The 20,058-nt window shown below is 44.2% G+C and overlaps 1 protein-coding gene across 1 annotated transcript; it reads left to right on the top strand.

Moving 5' to 3' along the window:
* Positions 1-2,926: 2,926 nt before the first annotated feature.
* On the top strand, positions 2,927-3,793 carry LOC145409608 (uncharacterized). The gene has a single exon (XM_080279960.1). It carries the CDS (start codon positions 2,927-2,929, stop codon positions 3,791-3,793), a length of 867 nt encoding a protein of 288 aa, XP_080136086.1.
* The last annotated feature ends 16,265 nt before the right edge of the window (positions 3,794-20,058 follow it).

Raw genomic sequence — 20,058 nt, 5'->3', positions numbered from 1 at the left:
ACCAGCAAGGTTAGATTTACTGTTCACCAAAGAACCCGATGTAATAGAATCATTGGAATATCTCTGTCCTTTGGGAAAAAGTGACCACGTGGTCATTGAGTTCCAGATGTTAATAGGAAACGTCGAGCCAAGAGACGAGCTTCATAGACAGAGAAGATACAACTTTGGCAAAGCAAATTTTACAGGATTGAGAAACTTTTTTGAAAATGCGGATTGGAGAAAATTCAGAGAAACAAGAGAGATACAGAGGAAGTGGGATATCTTTCTAGACCTCTATAATTTGGGAGTGGAAAAATTTGTACCAAGAGTAAGAGGGAAAGAAAACAGGAAAAAGGAGTGGTTTAATAGAAGGTGTATGATAGCCAAAAAAGAGAGAGATAAGGCGTGGAACAATTGGAGAAAGAGAGGTAACGACAGAACAAAGGAAGAATATAAAAGAACAAGAAACGAATACACAAGAATACGTAGGGAAGAAGAAAGGAATTTTGAGAAAGGTATAATTGACAAATGCAAGGATGAACCCAAACTGTTTTATAGATTTGTTAATGGCAAACTGAAACAAAAGGAAGGAATCACCAAGCTGAAAGTAGATGGAGAGGTCTTTAAGGATGCGGCAATGCAAGCAGAAATAATGAACAAACGTTTCCAGTCAGTTTTCACTAAAGAAAAGGAGCTTGTGGAAGGGGAGGGAGTGATTAGAAATGTTCCGGTGATGAAAGATATAAAAGTGGAGGTGCAGGAAGTGTATAAATTACTGGAAACTCAAGATGTAAGGAAAGCCCTAGGACCTGATGGAATTTCTAATTGGGTACTGAAGGAATGCAGAGAACAACTGGCGGATAAAATTCACAGCTTAATTGTATGCTCACTGGAAGAGGGGAAAGTGCCAAAAGAATGGAAGAGGGCAAATGTGGTACCAATTTACAAAGGAGGAAACAGGGAAGAACCCCTGAATTATAGACCAGTGTCTCTAACCAGCATGGTCGCAAAATTGTGTGAGAGAATCCTGAAAGATAGATGGATAAAATATCTGGAAGAGATGAATATTTTGGCTGAATGTCAGTTTGGATTCAGAAGTGGAAGGTCATGTGTTTCAAACTTGTTGAGCTTTTACTCAAGAGCGATTGATGTGGTACAGGAGAGAGATGGTTGGGTGGATTGTGTGTACTTAGACTTAGAGAAGGCCTTTGACAAGGTACCTCATAAGAGACTAATGTGGAAACTAGAATATATAGGAGGACTAAAGGGGAAACTTCTGGAATGGATGAGAGACTTTTTGAGAGACAGACAAATGAGGACAGTAATAAAGGAAAAGATGTCTGGATGGAGGGAAGTAACAAGTGGAGTCCCTCAAGGCTCAGTGTTGGCGCCAGTAATGTTCCTGATTTACGTAAATGATATGGTAGATGGAGTGAACAGTTATGCGAGTCTGTTTGCTGATGATGTAAAGATCTTGAGGAAGATAGAGGTTGAGGAGGATTGTAAAATACTGCAGGAGGATTTGGATAGGATACACAATTGGAGCCGGACGTGGGAAATGAAATTTAATGTAAAGAAATGTAAAATATTGGAAATGGGTAAAAGTACCAGGAGACCATCACTGCATTATTTTTTGGGTAATGAATTAATCACAAAAAGGAGAGAAGAGAAAGATTTGGGAGTGCTGGTCCAAGATAGTTTGTCACCAGAAAAGCACATTAACAAGATAGTTAGAGAGACTTATAAGCTCTTGACTAACATAAGAGTAGCATTTCATTATATGGATGAGGAAATGATGAAAAAATTGATAGTGGCCATGATCCGCCCCAGGTTAGAATATGCAGTGGTAGTGTGGTCCCCACACAAAAAGAAAGATATAAACAAGATTGAGAGAATACAAAGAACAGCAACCAAGATGGTCCCCAGTCTGACAGACCTGTCATACAGAGAGAGGCTGGAAAAACTGGATTTGCCTTCGTTAGAGGAAAGGAGAAAGGGGAGACATGATTGTGGTGTTCAGGACCATGGTGGGAGTAGATAAAATTGACAAAGAAGATCTGTTTGTATGGGATAAGAGAGCAACAAGAGGACATGGAATGAAATTGAAAAAGTCAAGCTGCTTGAAGGATATCAAGAAATATAGCTTTCCTTACAGAAGTATAGACTTATGGAATAGCCTGGACAAAGAGATCGTCCAGTCTAAAAACTTAAACGAGTTTAAAGTTAAATTCGACTTATTGAGAAACAGCGACGGAAACCCACGAGCATAGTACATTCCGTGTATATCACAATTAGGTATATTCTTAAATATTTGGAACGACTTAGACAAAGAGGTGGTGCATGAGAAAAACATTCATGTGTGTAAAGGTAGACTTGATAAATGTGGATATGGAGACAGGACAACACGAGCATTGCTCAATTCCTATATACTACAAATAGGTAAATACAAATAGGTAAATACACCTTTTTTCCTACGAAACTTCCATCAGAACTTAGTAATACCTCAAGTACAAGGAGTTCTGTTTATTTTGTCTAACTGCAATTTGTTATTTATTTTTTTGAAGCATTTCCTTGTATTAGTTAAATTTTATTGAACTATGGTACCGTAACAAGCCATATCAACAAGAATGTTGGTAAAGGTATGCTTTCTTGGAAGGAGTAGAAGGACCTTACCAATGAAATTCATATTCCTCCAGCTTGTTTTGTTTTGTTTTTCTGATCAGGGCTATATATAACCTTTTTCTGTTGCTTCTACTGCTTAAACCTTTACCTTACCAAGAATGTTTTTACATGGTCTAACTGTAACAATTCAATGGATGAATAAAGCCACAACAATACTCAGCTAGTATGATTAAATCTGTGAAACTAATAGGGATGCTTTCACTGTATGCAGTACTTTAAGAACTGGACAAGAATTATAAAAAAAAAAAAAAGGAAAAAGAAACTTATGGACTCGGTACGGTCAAGCAATAAGCTCTTCGCAAACGATGCCAAGCTCTACAGAAGAATCAGAAACCCAGCAGATGGAGAGATTCTTCAGGAGGACATCACCAGACTACAGGAGTGGAGCAGAAAATGGCTTCTAAATTTCAGTGAGGAGAAGTGCAAGGTCATGCATCTTGGGAGAGGAAATCCAGAGTACCAGTACCATATGGGTGACGCTCCACTAACCACCACAGAGGAGAAGGACCTAGGTGTATACGTTACCCCCAACCTGAAGCCAACAGTACAAGTTGCCAAGGCAGCAGCCAATGCAAACTCCATGGTGGGACTCTTAAGAAAAACTTACACATTCCTGGATGCAGAGATATTTCTCCCGTTGTACAAATCTTTGATCAGGCCCCGGATGGAATACAGTGTCCAAGCATGGTCACCACACGCCCGTCGAGACATTAACAAGCTCGAACAAGTACAACGGAGAGCCACTAAACTAGTCCCGGAGCTATCCGAACTGTCCTACGGGGAAAGGCTGGCCCGTCTTGGCCTCACCACACTGGAGGAAAGGAGGATACGTGGTGACATGATTCAGACATACAAGGTACTCCACGGTATTGATGCAGTTAAAGGTGGAAATTTTCTTCAACTTGCATTAAGAGACAACCAACCAAACACCAGAGGACACAGCCTGAAGCTAGTCAAACTCAGGCACAGAACCACACGGAGAACAAAATTTTTTAATGCAAGAGTAGTGAACCATTGGAATAGTCTCCCGGATGAAGTAGTCACGAGCCAGAGTGTGAATGCTTTTAAAAATTCGTATGACAAGTATGTTGAGACTGTAAAACAGAGAAGAGGCGCGTTTTATGAGCACTGACTCCTATGCCTCTTACCTATCACTAAATGTAAGCAATCACTAAAGGTAAGCAATGGAGGCTAATCCTTACCTGTTGCAACCAGTCCTTCACTGTACATTGCAATTCGGGCTCTTGCCTCAGCCTGCACAGTCTGCCACCATTTCCGGCACTCCTTTATGCTTCTGTCTGTGCCTGGGTATACGGAATTAAGATTGTCACATATGCTTTTCCAAGCGTCCTGCCAGGCACGATGTGTGTACTCCCCGCTGAAACGAACCTCCCTTTTAGGTTTTTTACATTATCCAAGAGTAGTCGTGCTAACAGCAGTATGCTGTCCGGTGTGCAATTTTGTTTTCGGTAATGTTTCTCCTTTTCTTGCCATCTCTGCTGGGTTGTATTGGCTTCCATTGTATCTTTTGCTCTACTCCCCGAATCGCACACAAGAGTGACCACTTCTTCTTCTTCTTAGGTTGAGGGTAGTTAAGCAGTGTAGCTTAGACACCCTCCACAGGTGGAGGTGGTACTATCACGATCCAAAGTTTCATTACCCCCCTGAGTGGAGGAAGGTCGAAGCCAAGGTTGAAGAAATGACGGGCCACCGAACACAGGCCAGTTCATGATGGAGGGGTTCACCAACCTGAAGCTTAGGATAATAAGAATCACCCGGATGAAACACACGAGCCTATTTATGAATCACGGTATCATGAACCATTATTAGTCTTGTATACTGGCAGTGTCCGATCCTCTGATCTTGCTACAACCTTGGCTTCGACCTTCTTCCACTCAGGGGTGTAAAGAAACTTTGGATCGTGATAGTACACCAAGAAGTGGGGCCTTGCAGGGATGACCATGAACTAGTGATCGGTTGAGATCTGGAAAAAGCAGTGGAGACTCATGTCACTAACAGGGATTAAAGGCGTCGAATTTGACCCGTGATGCGGAGGAACTGTTTCATGCTGCGTAGCACCTTGGTCTTGAGGTCCTCTGGTAGCCCGACACCAGCTAGCAGAATGGGGAGCGTGAAGTCATACACACCACAGGCGATCAAGGTTGAACGGAAAAAGGTTCTAGAAGAATATCGGGCACCGAAAGACGAAGTGGAGGATGGTCTCTTCTGTGTCACCACACCATGGGCACGAAAGAGTAGGGGAGAGGCCTATCCTGTGCAGGTGTGCATTGAGTGCAGTGTGACCAAGCCGTAGTCGAACCAATGCGGTGTCCAGGTCGCGGCTGGGGGAGCGAACCCAAGGTTGTGGGGCAGAGGAGGAACGGTATGCCGAGAGTGTGGTGTTGCGGAGTAGGTCAGGGATAGCAGAATTCCATAAGTTGAAGAGGGTGCTAAAGGTGTGTGATGAGAGGGAGGAAAAGTCAAGAGGATAGGATTGAATATCTGTTATGTCATGTGCCAGTGTGGCTGCAGCATCAACTACGGTGTTTCCATGGATGCCTGTGTGGGACGGGACCCACTGAAAATGTAAATATAACCTTGTTCATGGAGAAAGAGAAGAACAGAGTGACAGTTGAAGACTAGTTTGCGATGAGAGGATGGACGCCTGGAGCACAAAAGGGCTAGGGAAGACTGGGAATCGGAAAAAATGACAACTACCTGGGGTGGAAATGTCTCTCTGATAAACTCCAAGGCGCCCCAGGATGGCATAAAGCTCGGCAGCAAGGATAGGATGAAGCCCGTCTAGTTTCCAAGTTTTACACAGAGAAAGGCAAGGGATAAAGATTGCTGCCGTCGTGGAGGGTGGTAAGGGGACATGAGAGCCATCTGTAAAAATCTGAATAAAGTTAGCGTATCGGAGGGACACTAGTTCACCAAAGAGGGGTAGGGCATTGGGACAGTCAGTGGACTTAGTAAACGGAACATGGAGGTGTAAGTGAAAAAAGGAGGGAAGTGGGAACCAAGGGGGAACTGGAGAGACAGGAGACATGGGGAAAGGATGAGGCAGAGGCAAGGACAATCGGCAAAAGGATTGCAAAGCACGGATGAGGAATGGAACACGGGAACGTAGAGGCCAGGATGGATCATCATGGGTGATACTAGGAAGGGCATATAGTATAGCCAAGGGATGGGAAGGGGAAGAGGAGAGACTTCTATATAGGAATGAGCAGTCTTGGAACACTCGCCATCACTCCAGGGGCAACACATTTGCCTCTGCATGAACTGCAACGGCCGGCGAAGAACAGAGTGCTCCAAGTGCTGTCCGGAGGGCAGAGTTTTGAATTGTGTCAAGCTTACATAAAAGGGAGGGGGATGCGGATCCATATATGGTACAGCCATAGTCCAGTTTGCTCCTAATATATGTTCGGTAAAACTTCAACAGGATTTCCCAGGAGGCGCCCCATCGGAAGCCAGTTAAGCATTTCATGAGGGAAAGGCGCTTCATAAAGGAGACCTGTAAATAATCAATGTGTGCCTTCCAAGTCAAAACTGGGCCATCAAGTCGGAGCCCCAGGATAGTATGGTGACGCCTGAGAGGGACCGGGGTGTCATGAATATGAATAGTTGGCAGAGAGGGTAGTGCACGTCTAAGGGTGAAAAACATTAGAACACTCTTGTCTACATTAACGCTGAATCCCCAATTCGCAAACCAGGTTAGTAGGGTCTTAATCCCCGACTGGAGACAGTCCTGCGCCTCTAGCAGAGTGGATGCTGAGCTGAAGAGGGTTAAGTCATCTGCATATACTAGGAGGGAGGTGCCTGGAGGACGGGGAAGTGTGGACAACATGTTAAAGAGGAAGGGACTCAAGACCGACCCCTGAGGTACCCCTCTACGAACCGGGAACGAAGAAGATGTTATCTCCCCAAGGGAAACCGAGAAGGTTCTACCTGAGAGGAAACTACGGAACCAAGTCAGAGGCTTCCCCACTATCCCCACTCTCGATAAATTATAGAGGATCCCCTCATGGGAAGCAGAATCGAAGGCCCCCGCCAGGTCGATAAAAAGAACCAACATAACTTGTTTACTTCTATATGTAACATGGAAGAAATGCTCAAGTTGATGTAGGACATCCAGAGTGCCACGTCTTGGCCGGAAGCCACATTGCTCCTCCAGGAGAAGACCCTGTTTCTCTGCCCACCAATGTAACCTATTACTTACCACCCTTTCCATGAGTTTTCCAAGGCAGGAGAGAAGTGCTATTGGCCTGTAGCTACTAAGCAGGGTGGGGTCTTTCCCTGGCTTTGGAAAGGGGAGAATGGAGGCATGTTTCCATGCCGTGGGAAAGACCCCCATCTGCCAGCTGTCGTTTAGCAGCTTTAGGAGGAGATCATATCCCACAGAGGGAAGGTGGGTCAGGAATTCATACGGTATAGTATCCGGTCCAGCAGCTTTGCGTGGGGGCAGTGCACGGATTGCGACTGTCAACTCATGGGAAGTGATAGGGGACGACAACTCCGTGGGGGAGGGCTCTGCTTCAGCTACCTCAACCACATGCATGACCCGGGGCAAGTCAGGGAGGGGAGCAGGGATACTAATAGACATGCTGTAATGTCGTGCAAGTGCGTCAGCTTTCCCTGTGGTAGTAAGTAGATCTACACCATCTAGAGTTAGTGGATATGAGAAGGAGGTCAGCTTACCCTTCATGGCCCGCAAAAAACGCCAGGTGCGAGTGGAGGAGGTGGAAAATGATAGCGAGGCTACAAAAGTTGCCCAAGCTTTTCGTTTTGCGGCTGTGACGGTACGAATGCATTCTGCATTTAGCTGACAATACTGAATCCTGTTGCCCTCAGATAGGCAGGTCTGCCATGCGCGCCAAGCCCGGCGCTTCGCTAACACCACCCGGTGACACTCCTCTGTCCACCAAGGGACACCGCACCGTGGCGTCTGACGGGAAGTGACTAGCAAAAATGTATTCTTGCCTGCCGCTATCAACCAGTCTGAGGAAGCACCCGCAGCAATATTTAAGGGAGAATGAAGCACTGGCGGAGAGTCCGTCAAGTTTGCAGAAAACTTCGTCCAACCACCATCCCACAGACGCCAACGAGGGCTCGTGGGAACCGAGGTGGAAACTGACATGTCAGGGAAGTGGATTATCAGTGGGAGATGATCGCTACCCATAAAGGGTCCCACGGTAAACTCCGCCCCATGAAAGTAAACATCCCCTATGCACAGGTCTAAAACTGAACCCACTCCTGTGTGTGGATCGTAACGGGTCTTGAGGCCCGTCGGGGAGAGAAGAGTGTATCTGTCCGACTGTAGCAGGTAAGAAAACAGGGATGAACCGGAGGCATTGATAGAGCTACGAGGGAGGTCAGGTTCCCACAGGGAGTGACGGGCATTGAAGTCACCAAAGACCAGTGCTGGCGAAGGGAGCTGATCAAGGTAATGAGTTAATTCGGCGACTGTAAGAGTGCGGCAGGGGTTGTATAACAGTAGCAAGGAAACTTGACGTCCCTGCAGCTCTACCTGTGCACCCAAGGTCTCCAGAACTCCATTGTGACAAGTGGTGAGGGGAAAGGACCTACAGTGAATGCCTTCCCTAACCAATAAAGCCAAACCTCCCCCTTGTTGAGCCATCCTATCCTGTCTTACTACAGTGTATCCCCCAAGATTAAAGTGAAGATGTGAATGTAACCACGTTTCACTCACCCCAATAACCGAAGGGAGTAGTTCATTCATAAACATCTTAAATTCGTGGGTTTTTCTCAATATTGAATGGGCGTTCCACACCACCATGGTAAAAGACCGAGAAGTGGAGTTTAAGAAGATGGTGCGAGAGAGAATAACCTGGGCATGAGTTGCTCACAGATGTCCTTGGGTGAGGTTTCCTGAAGATAAGAGGAGATGGCATCGATGATGATCTGGAGAAGGGCAGCAAGGTCCATAGCGGGGAGAGGTCGCAGCTTGCTACCGAGGGGAGGGGGCAGTGAAGTAGGTCGCTGGGGTCTGGCTGTCGGGGTGCAGGTTGCGTGGGCACGATGAGGGGCCCGTTCCTGTTGTTGACCGGGGGAGGGGAGTGGAGCTGGCAAGATCTCATCCATCGGGGTCCTGTCTACTGGGAAACATGAGTGATGACGATGACATTCAGGCACACAAGAGCGCGTTAACTTCAGAGGCGAGTGGACAACCGCTGAATATGATAATCTCTGGGCGGGCGTATCAGCCTGTGTGGCTCGTGAGGGTTCTGAATCCCAGGTACCTAATTCTGTTGTTATATTCCTGTTGTCCTGTTCTTCCAAAACGCCAAACAGATTCTTAATAGGTATTCCCACCGAAGGACGAGTCAATCCCGATCCTGTGGATGAGGAACTACAGTGGTCAGGGGCACGCGAGGGGGCCCCGAAGCAGTTTTGGGGGGCATTTTCCAAACGAGCCAGCAGATGTAACTTTCCGCCGGAAACAAGGTGATCCCGTCGGTAGGTGGCTGGAAGGGCACGCAGGGTCTTATTGATGTCTGCCATGGGTGTTGAAGAGGTCCTGCCTTCACGGTCGACATTCAAGGCCATGCGATAGACCGGACACACATGCGAGACCGGCCTATGGGCACCACCACACAAGTAGCAGTGTGGGTCTAAGGCGTAAGTGGTACCATCATTCGATCGAAATTTGTGGTTGCCACTACACATAGAACAACGATAGCCAGATTTACATGTGGCAGACCCATGACCAAAAGCATGACACCGAAAGCAGCGATAGACAGGAAAAGTATAAGGACTTACCCGGAAAGACACCCCACCATAAACCACACGCGATGGTAAGGGACCTGCGAATCGAAGCCGCAGTGTTGTGGAGTCCTTTGGTCCACCTGGTGCAGGAAATCTGGCGGGGAGCCGAACCACCTCCACCAGACGACACGACTCCAGGGGTCGATCATGGTTGCGCTGCAGGATGTTGACGTCTGTGGCGAGATCAACTACTGAACATTCGCGGGAAATATTTTTTTTTTTTTTTTTTTTTTTTTTTTTAAGGAAGGTGGGGAAAGAAGAGAGAATAGGGGAAGGGATAGTAAGAAAGAGGAAGGAAGAGGGAGTAGACAGTTGGTGGGCTGGCCACCATGCTTTGTTTTGTTTATAGTATTTGTTAGGTAACTGCTTTTATTTTGTTTATTGATTTAGTTAGGTAAGTGCTTTGTTTTGTATATTGTGTTAGTTTGGTAATTATATGTATTGGTTATGGCTGTGTATGTTTGTGTGTGTGTGCGTGTGTGTACGTATGTGCGTGTGGATGTGAGCGTGTGTCGGTGTGCTTTCATATGTTTTGTATGTTTGAACTGAGCTAGCTAGCTAGCTTTTTGAGGGTTTGGTTGGGTTGTTTGGGTTTATGTCGTAATTGGGTTATGTCGTAAATAGGTGGGGTTTTTGTATTCGTTAGTGCGTCACTTATCTTTTTGGTTGAGTTTAGTAAATTGGTATAGGGTCATGGTTGTTTATTATGGTTTTTAAACTACTAGCGAACCATTTGTGGAAGGAGCGATTCTCCTCATTGATGTTGTAAGTTAATGCGTTGTATGTTTCGGGGTTTATTTCCTCAATTTTACTCCAGATTTTTTTAGCTTGGTTATGTAATCTTATGTTTAACGGTTTGGTTTTGGTTATGGCGTGTATTTGTTCCGTGTTAAGTGTGTAAGGGTACTGCTGATTAGTTGCAAATCTGAGGGTTTTGTTTTGTAAGACTTGTAGTTTTTTAAGTTGGGTATAGCTGAAGGTGTGTGTGGGAATGGGTGGATATTCTAGTATGGGGAGGATCAGTGCTTTGACAAGGTGGGATTTGACTTTTATAGGCATGTCCTTGAATCTGAGTAAGCGGGATAATGCTCCAGTAGCTTTTTGTTTTCTATCCTGTACACTGGGAAGATAGCCTCTAGAGTTAAGTTTAAAACCAAGAATTTTACCCTCTTCTTTGAAGTCTGTTATTTCTTCATTAATTAATAAAGGTTCTTTTTTGGTGTTGGCAAGTTGGATGACGGAAAATTTATTTATGTTAGTTTGTATTCTCCATTTAGATTCATATTCATTAATTTTCTCGACTTCGCTCTGAGTTCTTGAATTCATGATCCTTCTAGAAGGTCCAGGATAGTTAATAATTTGGGAAATATCGTCAGCGTAACTTATATTGATGCCATGGGTAGCTTGTGGGGAGTCACTGGTGAATATAGAGTAAAGAGTTGGTGAGAGTACGCTCCCTTGAGGAACCCCGCTTTCCAGAGCAAAGCTAGCCCCTGTGTAATTATTTATTTTAATTTTAGCCTTTCTGTCGTCAAGAAAATCACAGAATTTTTTCAGTTATAGTTGGGAGGTTGAGATTAAGCACTTTATATTTAAGTCCTAAATGCCACACCTTGTCAAAGGCTTTTGTTACGTCTCTAAGGATGATGTGGCATTGTCCTTTGTTAGATTTACTTATTGCTATATGTTCTGATGCTATTGCAATTGCTTGAGTGGTGCCCCTTTGTAGTCGAAAACCGTATTGATTCTTATTGTATAGATTCTCAGATTCAAGGTGTAATCTGAGCCTTTTATTAATAATTCTCTCTAGTACCTTTCCAGGGACTTTTAAGAGAGAGATGGGTCTGTAATTCTCTGCGAGATGTGGGTTCTTGTTCTTTTTTGGGATTAGTTTTATAATGGCTTCTTTAAATTTGTCGGGGAAATATCCTGCAGAGATGGTTGCATTAAATATGTTTTTTAAATTTTCAATGGCTATATTGGGGAGATTGGATAGTATAGTTTTATTATATCCACTTTCTCCCGGGCAAGTCTTTTTTAAGTTCTTAATAATAGAGGTAATTTCATCTGTCGCAATAGGAGTGGTAAATATTGTGTCTGAGTCTAATCTATCGGGGTTAGCTGAATGGTACGGTGTTAATCTATCTGCGTTGATGGTAAGGAATTCTTTTACTAAATTGTCGTGTCTGTTGTTGTTCTGTTCTTCTTCGATCTCTTGAAAGATGGACTCCCAGTGTCGCCTATGTGTTCTTTCTTTTTCAGAGGCTGAGTGTTGTCTGTTTCCCAGATGATCTAATATGTAATGAGGGTCAGGGGTTGAAGTTCCTGAGAGGATTTTTATTTTACGCCAAAATGTGGAGGGATCATTATAAAGATTGGCGGTGTTTGCAATAGTGTTTGCCCAATGTGTGTTGTGTTCTGTTAGGAAGGATGTGTGTAGTTGAGTTTGAAGTAGTTTGTATCGTCTATAGTGATCTCGTGTCCAACCATGTGTTTGGGAATGAGTTCTTAATGCATTGTATTGATTGATGAGTATCTGTGTCTCTGCTGTGTTTAGGAGTAGTGATTGTTCTATGTGTGGTTATAGGGATGTTGTTGTTAATTGCAATATTTATGTTGGAGTACCATCTTTCAAGAGATTGATCGATTTCCTCTAGTGTACCATCATCGGGGATATGAAAGTTAGTAAATGTTGTGATTAAATCTTGTTTAAAGTTATTCCAATTGGCCATGGCAAAGTTAGGTCGAGGAGGAATGGGGACGGTTATTGGGGCGATGGAGATAGTGGCAATTATGGGGGTGTGATCACTAGTAGTGAGAGGGCCTGGAGAGAAATGGGTGTTGTGGTAAGCTGTTAGGTTGCAAAGGGCTATGTCTGGGGTGGAGATAGAGTTGTGTGAGAGGAATGTAGGAAAGTTGGGACCAATATGTCTTACTGTGGTGTCTTGGATGAGTCTAGCAAGTTGTCTTCCTACGACATTTGAGTTTCTGTTGCCCAGGAGGCGATGTTTAGCATTAAGATCATCAATGAGGTAAACAGGGATGGTTCTTCTGAATAAGTTAATAAAATCGGGGGTTGGGAGGTAAGGGCGGCTAGGGGGGAGGTATACTGTAGCAATAATGATTTTACCAATGTGTGTTTGTAACTCTACGGCAATCAGATCTGAGATAAAATTGTCTATGATTTTGTATTGTAAATTGTGTTTCAGTGCAATGGCTGTGCCGTCCATAGGGCGGTTGAAAAAGTTTTTACTATGTGTTTTATACCCAGGGATACGGAGTGAATTTGGTGAGGTAGTGCCGTGGCTATTTATAAGAATGATGTCTAGATCTAAATTACGGTAGGTAGGGGAGCGCAGTGATAGTTCGGCCAGGAGGATGGTTCGGCCACTGGCCTTCCTGAATAATGTAGGGGACCTAGATCACTGAGATTTCACATGAAGTTGCGTGATCTTGCCGACAGATTGCACATGTGTTTTTGTTTTGGTTGGCCGGGAAACAGAAACGTCAGGTTAGATTTTATGATTTTTCATGACCCCTATGTCTTTTTCGGTGATCCAACGTAAGCAGTAGCTCCATTAATACTTCAGGGTTGTTATCCATATATAATGCAAATATCATTTATTGTCTATAGGTGACGTGAGAGTAGATAACACTCGCACAGCTTATGCACTCTGGGTTTCGGGGCGCCATGTGTACATCTTTATACATGGGGGATGATTCGGCCACTTGAAGTGAGGGATGGTTCGGCAGGGTTGCCAGGTGGCCGAACCATCTCTCATAATTATCTAATGATTTATTTTCTTTATTTAACGATTTTTTTCTATCAATCTATCTATCTATATACCTAGGCTGCTTCCCCCAAGGAAAGGGAGGTAGCTGAGACAGGACGACACACTCCCCATTTACTCATTCATTCAAACACATTCATTCGCATCTTAGCCCCAAAGGGGAGAACGGACTGATCCTCACCGCACCACACCACACAAGGGTCAACTGCGCAATGCAATCAGTGATATATGCAGCAGGGCCCGACAGCAGAGCTGGTTTACCCCTGCCACATCATAACAGACTCATCCCCTTACCTTTTTTCTATAAAATTACATATTCTCTCTCTCTCTCTCTCTCTCTCTCTCTCTCTCTCTCTCTCTCTCTCTCTCAGAAATTGATGAAGCTTCTGTTTCAAGAAACGCTATAATTGGAGTATTACCTGAACCAGTTTCACAAAGCACTAAGCGAAGGCTAAGGTATTACAACTCTGGATTTTTGTTTCACTGGATTTAAAATGCGTTAAGAGTAAACAGCATGTAAGAGAAGTAGCTTTCATTTGACTCGGATATTTTCTTTCACAAAATTAGTTATATTTTATCTGAGATAGGCAAGAGTAGAGCCATTTAATTTCATTATAAGGAGATTGTTTGTTCCTTGTTTCATTAAAAGGAGATTGTTTAGGTAAAAATAAATCCAATAAATCATGTCAGCACAGATGAAAATTTGATTCTTAATTTTCCTACTGTATTTAATTCTTTAATTGAGCCCCAGAGGCAAGTGGCCAAATCATCCCACATGGTGGCCGAACCATCCAACGCCAGTGGCCGAATCATCCACACCAAGAGGGATGGTTCGGTCATTTTGGAGACTTTAAGAATTTGGATTACTGCCAAGAAATGACGTAAGTTTAAGAACTGACAATAGCACACAAAAGAGCCAAAAGATGTGGCTTCCTCTTGGAATAAGCAGATTTTAAGAATTTATTAAACTTTATTTGTTATGATTTTTTTTCGAAAAAGTGGCCGAATCATCACCGCCCTCCCCTATTGCTAAGACCTATACTTCGACCATGCCAATTAGGGACGTTATGTTGAACTATTTTCATTGTCTATGTCTTTGGGGTCTGGACGGAGAGGGTTGGGAAGCCTTTGTGTGTTGATCCCCTAGCCGAAGGAGAAGTCTTTCTTCTTCAGTGTTAGCTGGCCGAATAAGATGTTGGAAGTTTTCTAGTTTTTCACAGGTGATTCTTAGTTGGTTGAGTGATAAATCTGGATTCAGTATATTGTGATTTTGAATGAATAAGGCTTTGTTTTCTTTAATAGCTTTGGCTAGTTCTCTTAGTTTATATTCTTTGTTTGGCTTCCAAATTGAGGGGAGGACTACGACCTCTACCTTGTCATTTTCGGTATCGTCTTCATCAGAGGAGCTTAGGTGTTCGTCTGATTCACTGTCCGTCTGATATTTTGAGAAGTCATTACTTGCATGTGGGATGGGTTCATCTTCGAGTGTGTCAGGCGCCGATGTTTCTTCGTTTTTCTTTTTAGAGACAGGGATGGTTTGTGTGTTAGGGGATGACTCAGCAGGTTTTTTATTTGTACTGACTGGGGGAGAAAGAAGATTTTTAGTTGTAGATGGCAGAATGGCTTGAATAATTTTTCCAGTGGGGGGATTAGGGGGGAGTTTGAGAATTGGTAGTCCATTAAGTGTGCAGCTTTCTTCCAGAATTTTATTAAAACTGCCTGGGTTTGCAAGCTCGTGCATGTGAGCGTTCATAATAAGGACCATGTAGTCTGAGAACTTGTCGTTGGGAGATCCATTTTGTATAGCAGCTGCTGGGGGGTTAGGGTTTGGTTTTGTTACTTGTGCAAAGCTTAGGCCTGGTCGTACTGTGGCAGGGGGGGGTGTATTTATTGCTTTCTTTACTATTTCTTTTCTTTTAGGGCATTTCATAGCCATAGTGCGGTGGTCTCCTTCGCAGTTAACACACTTTTTGAAGTTGGAGTTGCATTTTTTCCAAGTGTGATCAAGACTGGAGCATTCAGAGCAGATTTTAAAATCTTTGGGTTTAGGGCAATCGTTGATGTTATGTGTGCCCATTTCATAGCATTTCATACACATTGTAATGTGTATATACTTCTCAGCCTGGATCTGATTTCTGCTGATGCACAGATGGAACAGTTTCAGACCTTCTAGTGCTTTTTCTGCCATCTTGATGTCATCAAATTCTATTTTCATAGTGATTCTGTTGCCGAATTTGGATATTTTGGTGATTTTGGCCCAAGAGTTTTCTTTGATGATTTCATTTTCAATCTCCTCTTCACTGTGGGAGTAGATGATGTCATCTACTTTGTTGCATATAATGCTCCTTTTAGCTTTTAGGTCAGGAGGGAGGACTGGGGTGAAGCCATTATCCTGTAGAGATGTTTTTAGAGGATGAGACAGGAGCTTGTTGGTGTCTTCTTCTGTGGCTGTAGTTGCTATTATAAATTCTTTAGAGTCATGGAGACCTGTTATTTTGATGTTGTGAGGAGCAACTATTTCAAGCAATTTTTGTTTGACTTGGTTTTCTTGGGGATTGCTGTGCTTAATTTTAAGTTTACCCATTTTTCAACATGGGGAGAAAAAAATCCTGATAGGCCACTAACAGGCCGCCTAGTTGGTCCAGCCTACCTGTGATCTGGGGCTTGTAACCTAACCTCCCCCCCCTCTAAAGGGAGTGACCACTTGCAAGGTCAAAGGAGTACCCCTGATCCCTAACCTTATTAAAGAAAATACCCACTCCAGTGCTTCCTATAACCACCCCAGAACGGGGTCCCCTCGTGCCACTGGCCTCGGGGTTCGACTTCGTACCACACCAGAGCCTCTACTGGGCGAGCCTAACAGGACCAAAGAAAAATCTAAGAAATAAAGGTAGTCTTCCGTAGTGAAAGATTCAGCCAAGGTGAGCGGGCTGACAGACAGACTAGCAGAATGATGGGAGAGTCGTGATCGGTAGGTGCTGGGAAAAGCAGCAGTAAAAGTCTTAGCTTCCGCTATCCACGTTTCACTATGAGCGAAGAGTCTATGCAGAGCGGGAGCGAGCGGGAGAGATGTTGTCGCTGCAGCTGCCGGGAAGAGAATGACATGACATGACATGACATGGGGAAATAGGGCCTATAGTGCCAAAGGTATAAGTACCTGTACCCACCTCCCATTCCCGTAGCCTTAGACATTTCACCTTCCAGGGGCCAAGTTCACCTAGCTGTTCCATGGGGGGATTTATTTTACACAAGTCCGTCTCCCGGATCTGCACCTCCAATGTCATGCCATTTCCTTTGATGATTGTTTTATCGGCACGGCGCCACTTAGCAAAGGGTGCTGTGACCAAGTACTCAGTGATCTTGGGGAGAGCAGTAAATACCCTAGACCCAGAAGCCTCCTGGATATGAAAAACTGCAAAAACATCGCCTTGGGGCTCACCTGATGATGTAGGAGGGTGGTAGGCAGAGCCCCTAGTAGATTTTACCTGAGTAGATTCCCCACCATCCCCGGAAGAAGAGTCACGGGTCCTCTTGACACCGGCGGAGGACTCGTCCATGCGACACTCCTCCCGGATCCACAGGTGGATCACACATCCCTCTGGCGTTCTGTAGAAAACTGTATATGAGCTAGGTTTACCACAGAAAGCTAACTATTTCGGCAAAGCAGAACACCACAACAAACGTCTGCACGCTATGGCGGTCCTGACGGAAGTCCAAGAGTGACCACGTTTGCCGTGTTTATGACCCAGGCTATCGCTCGCACTCAAACACTGCAGGCAAATATATACTTCCTGTTATTGAAATTATTTCCTTATGTTTTTAACAAAAAATTAATTTATATATTACATGATACTTTCATACATTTTACGGCCTATTTTCTTTGCTGTTAATCGGATTTTAATAACAGTTTCACAGAAATCAGTTGCTACATTTACCACACCTTTAGCTTAGCGACACTGAGACGCAAGTTTATGACGAAGACTCTGTACTTATGACTCGTTTTTAGGAATTCGTTCTAAGACAAATTTTATGATTGTTTTTATAAGTACGGGCCTCACTCTCATTTAGCATTACACTCCTAACATGCTGCATACAAAGACCCCTTAGCACGCAGGAAGAGCCCTCTCAATGTCAGGAGAGGCAACAGCTCCTTGAACTTCTTCCAACCACTTCTCATCCCAGCCCCACCTCCGGCACATAACATGTGCCCCAAATAACAAGACTCTTCCACACACTCAAGAGACACACCAGCAAGTTTAATCCTTTCACGCCTGACAATCACCTGCTCTCACCGACACGCCGCACATAAAATCAGCATTATCTCACAGCCTATCTCTAATACCACTACATTATCTTATGCACCCACTAATCACTGACACTGCTCAAGATGGAATTACTTCCCACGCCTTTGTAGCAAATTGCACATTGCCACTCTCCTTCTTCTTTGACAGTACCGCCACCAACACTAGCTATCACTTGTTTTATCTGCATTTACTCATAAGCCCTTGTGCCCCATACCATCTCTCCACTTCCTAAATCTTTCCTCTGCCTCTCTTTCATTCTCTGCATTCAACACCGTCATCAGCATACAACATCTCCCACGGAAGTCCATTTCTGAAGTCACGTGAGAGGGCTTCAAGTACCATGATAAACAAGGGACTCTAAATTGACCCCTGATGCACACCAATATTCACGGAAAACTCCCCACTCAAATTTCCATTTATTCTTACCTGGGTGCGAGCACCCACATACATCGTCATAACCACCCAAGCTTTCTCATTGCCCACTTCACCACTTCTCTAGGGACTCTGTCAAAGGCCTTCTCCGAATCAACAAAAAGTACAGTTCCCTTATCTTTCCTATATATTTCTCCTGAAGCTGTCGAATAATGAATATGGCATCAATGGTTCCCCTGCCTGGAATAAACCCAAATTGTATCTCATCAATATTCTCTCTTTCTTTAATCATACCTTCTAGAACTCTCTCCATTACCTTCATTATCTGATCTAAAAGCCTTATACATCTGTAATTTCCTGTTTCCAGGGCATCACTCTTCCCCTTGTACACATTTACAGTTACACTCTTCAGCCAACCATCTGGGACAACACACTCATATACAGTCATATTTATCAGATCAGTGACTAACCTCACTCCTATATACCCTGAGGCCTTCAGCATATCAGCAGTCAACCCAGACACACCTGCTGCCTTCCCCACCTGCATCCTGCCTGTTGCCTCACTCACAGTAGCAGCGTCAAAGGCTAAGGGCCAAACACTGGATCTACTGGCTCCAAACCTTCTCTGTCCCAGTCAAACTCCCCATTCAACAACCGGATATAATGCTGTCTCCATGCATCTTTAATATCCCCACTGTTCACCACTACCCCTCCTTCATCATACTTCACACACTCTGTGTTCTTTTATTTATTTGTTTTTATTTATTTATTTATTTTTTGTGTACCGGTCACCACGCTTCCTGCCCGCAATGTCACTGCCTTCACCTGTTTCTCGTTTCATCATCATTCCTACGTCTTTTTCCCCTGTTAGGGTGGGGTGAGGGATCCACAAAGCAAGAAAAGAAAAAGGATATGGTAGAGGGAGAACTAATTAACAGCATCTTTAGTGAAATGGGCGACACACCCATTCATTTGCCATTCAAGCTTCTGGAATATGTATTCTACCTCACAGCCATGATGATCGGCACCTCTTTTATACAGAAGTAATTCGCAGCACCTATCAGGCAAGGTCAATCCAACAACTCACTTTCGTCATTTCAAGTACCACGACTCCACACTGTGCTTGCTTACATAGGCCTACTAATTTACCATATCGATCCACCATCTTGGCCTACCACGCCTTCTTCCGCCATCAAACTCGCTCACAGATAGCTGTTTCATCACCCTACTTACAGCTTTTCTCAACCTGCCGTACCACCTGAACACTCTTCAGTTCTACTGTCAAGACACTTCGTAACTCCATGTCTTTCTCTAATTACATCTTGTACACACTAACTTATGTGCTTCACATATGGTCCTCAATAACTCCATTTCCATTGTTCTTACTCATGACTTCTCATTCTCGTGCCTCACTAAAATCTCACACCCATACCTTAATGGGGGCACTAAAACACCTTTATGCAATCCTCTTATCTTCATGCAGCCTTCACACTCAGACCTCTCTTTAGTATCAGTGCCCTCAAAGCACAGGCCACTTTCTTCCTTGTGCCACTCTACTTTCCACTTTCTTTTAGCATTTACCTCATTTCTATTATTGCACCAAGGAAAAAATTAACTCTCTTGCCAATTCAGGTCTCTCTCCATTCACCGTCGCATCACACTGAGAATTAGCTTCCTATACAGACATCACGTCTCTCTTATCAACATTTATTATCAAAGCATGACCCTTTGTGGTAGGTATGGGGGCGCCCATCATCCACCCACATAGTGTAGCGGTACTCTATTTCAGGGTAGCTCTATAGTGAGTGGCAAGCCAAATGATTTCCTGTAAACCAGGAAATTATTTAATACGCGGGGTGGTAACCTTTTAACCAACCAACACCTGTTCCCTATGTGTCAACAAGCGGGTTGGCGGGGGGTTAGTGCTTCTCCCAGGAAAACAGCTAACTAAAAATACACACAAGAAGCCTCGGACCAGGACTGACAAACAGGTGACGACCAAAGACCGAACAAAGGACACGATACGGATTGCAACATGGAATGTAAAGGGTGCGAATGTTGAGGTGGGAGAGAGAGAGAGAGAGAGAGAGAGAGAGAGAGAGAGAGAGAGAGAGAGAGAGAGACTGCCTTGGTGCTTGAGGGTG

Source organism: Coenobita brevimanus, chromosome 82, assembly GCF_032717465.1.
Source record: "Coenobita brevimanus isolate Jiangsu-jjx chromosome 82, ASM3271746v2, whole genome shotgun sequence".
NCBI classification, from domain to species: Eukaryota; Metazoa; Arthropoda; class Malacostraca; order Decapoda; family Coenobitidae; genus Coenobita; species Coenobita brevimanus.
This window is presented reverse-complemented; position numbering and strand designations above follow the sequence as displayed.

Bases quoted from the DNA above. Each gene is read 5' to 3' on its own strand.
- LOC145409608 (XM_080279960.1), top strand. From the start codon at position 2,927: ATGGACTCGGTACGGTCAAGCAATAAGCTCTTCGCAAACGATGCCAAG.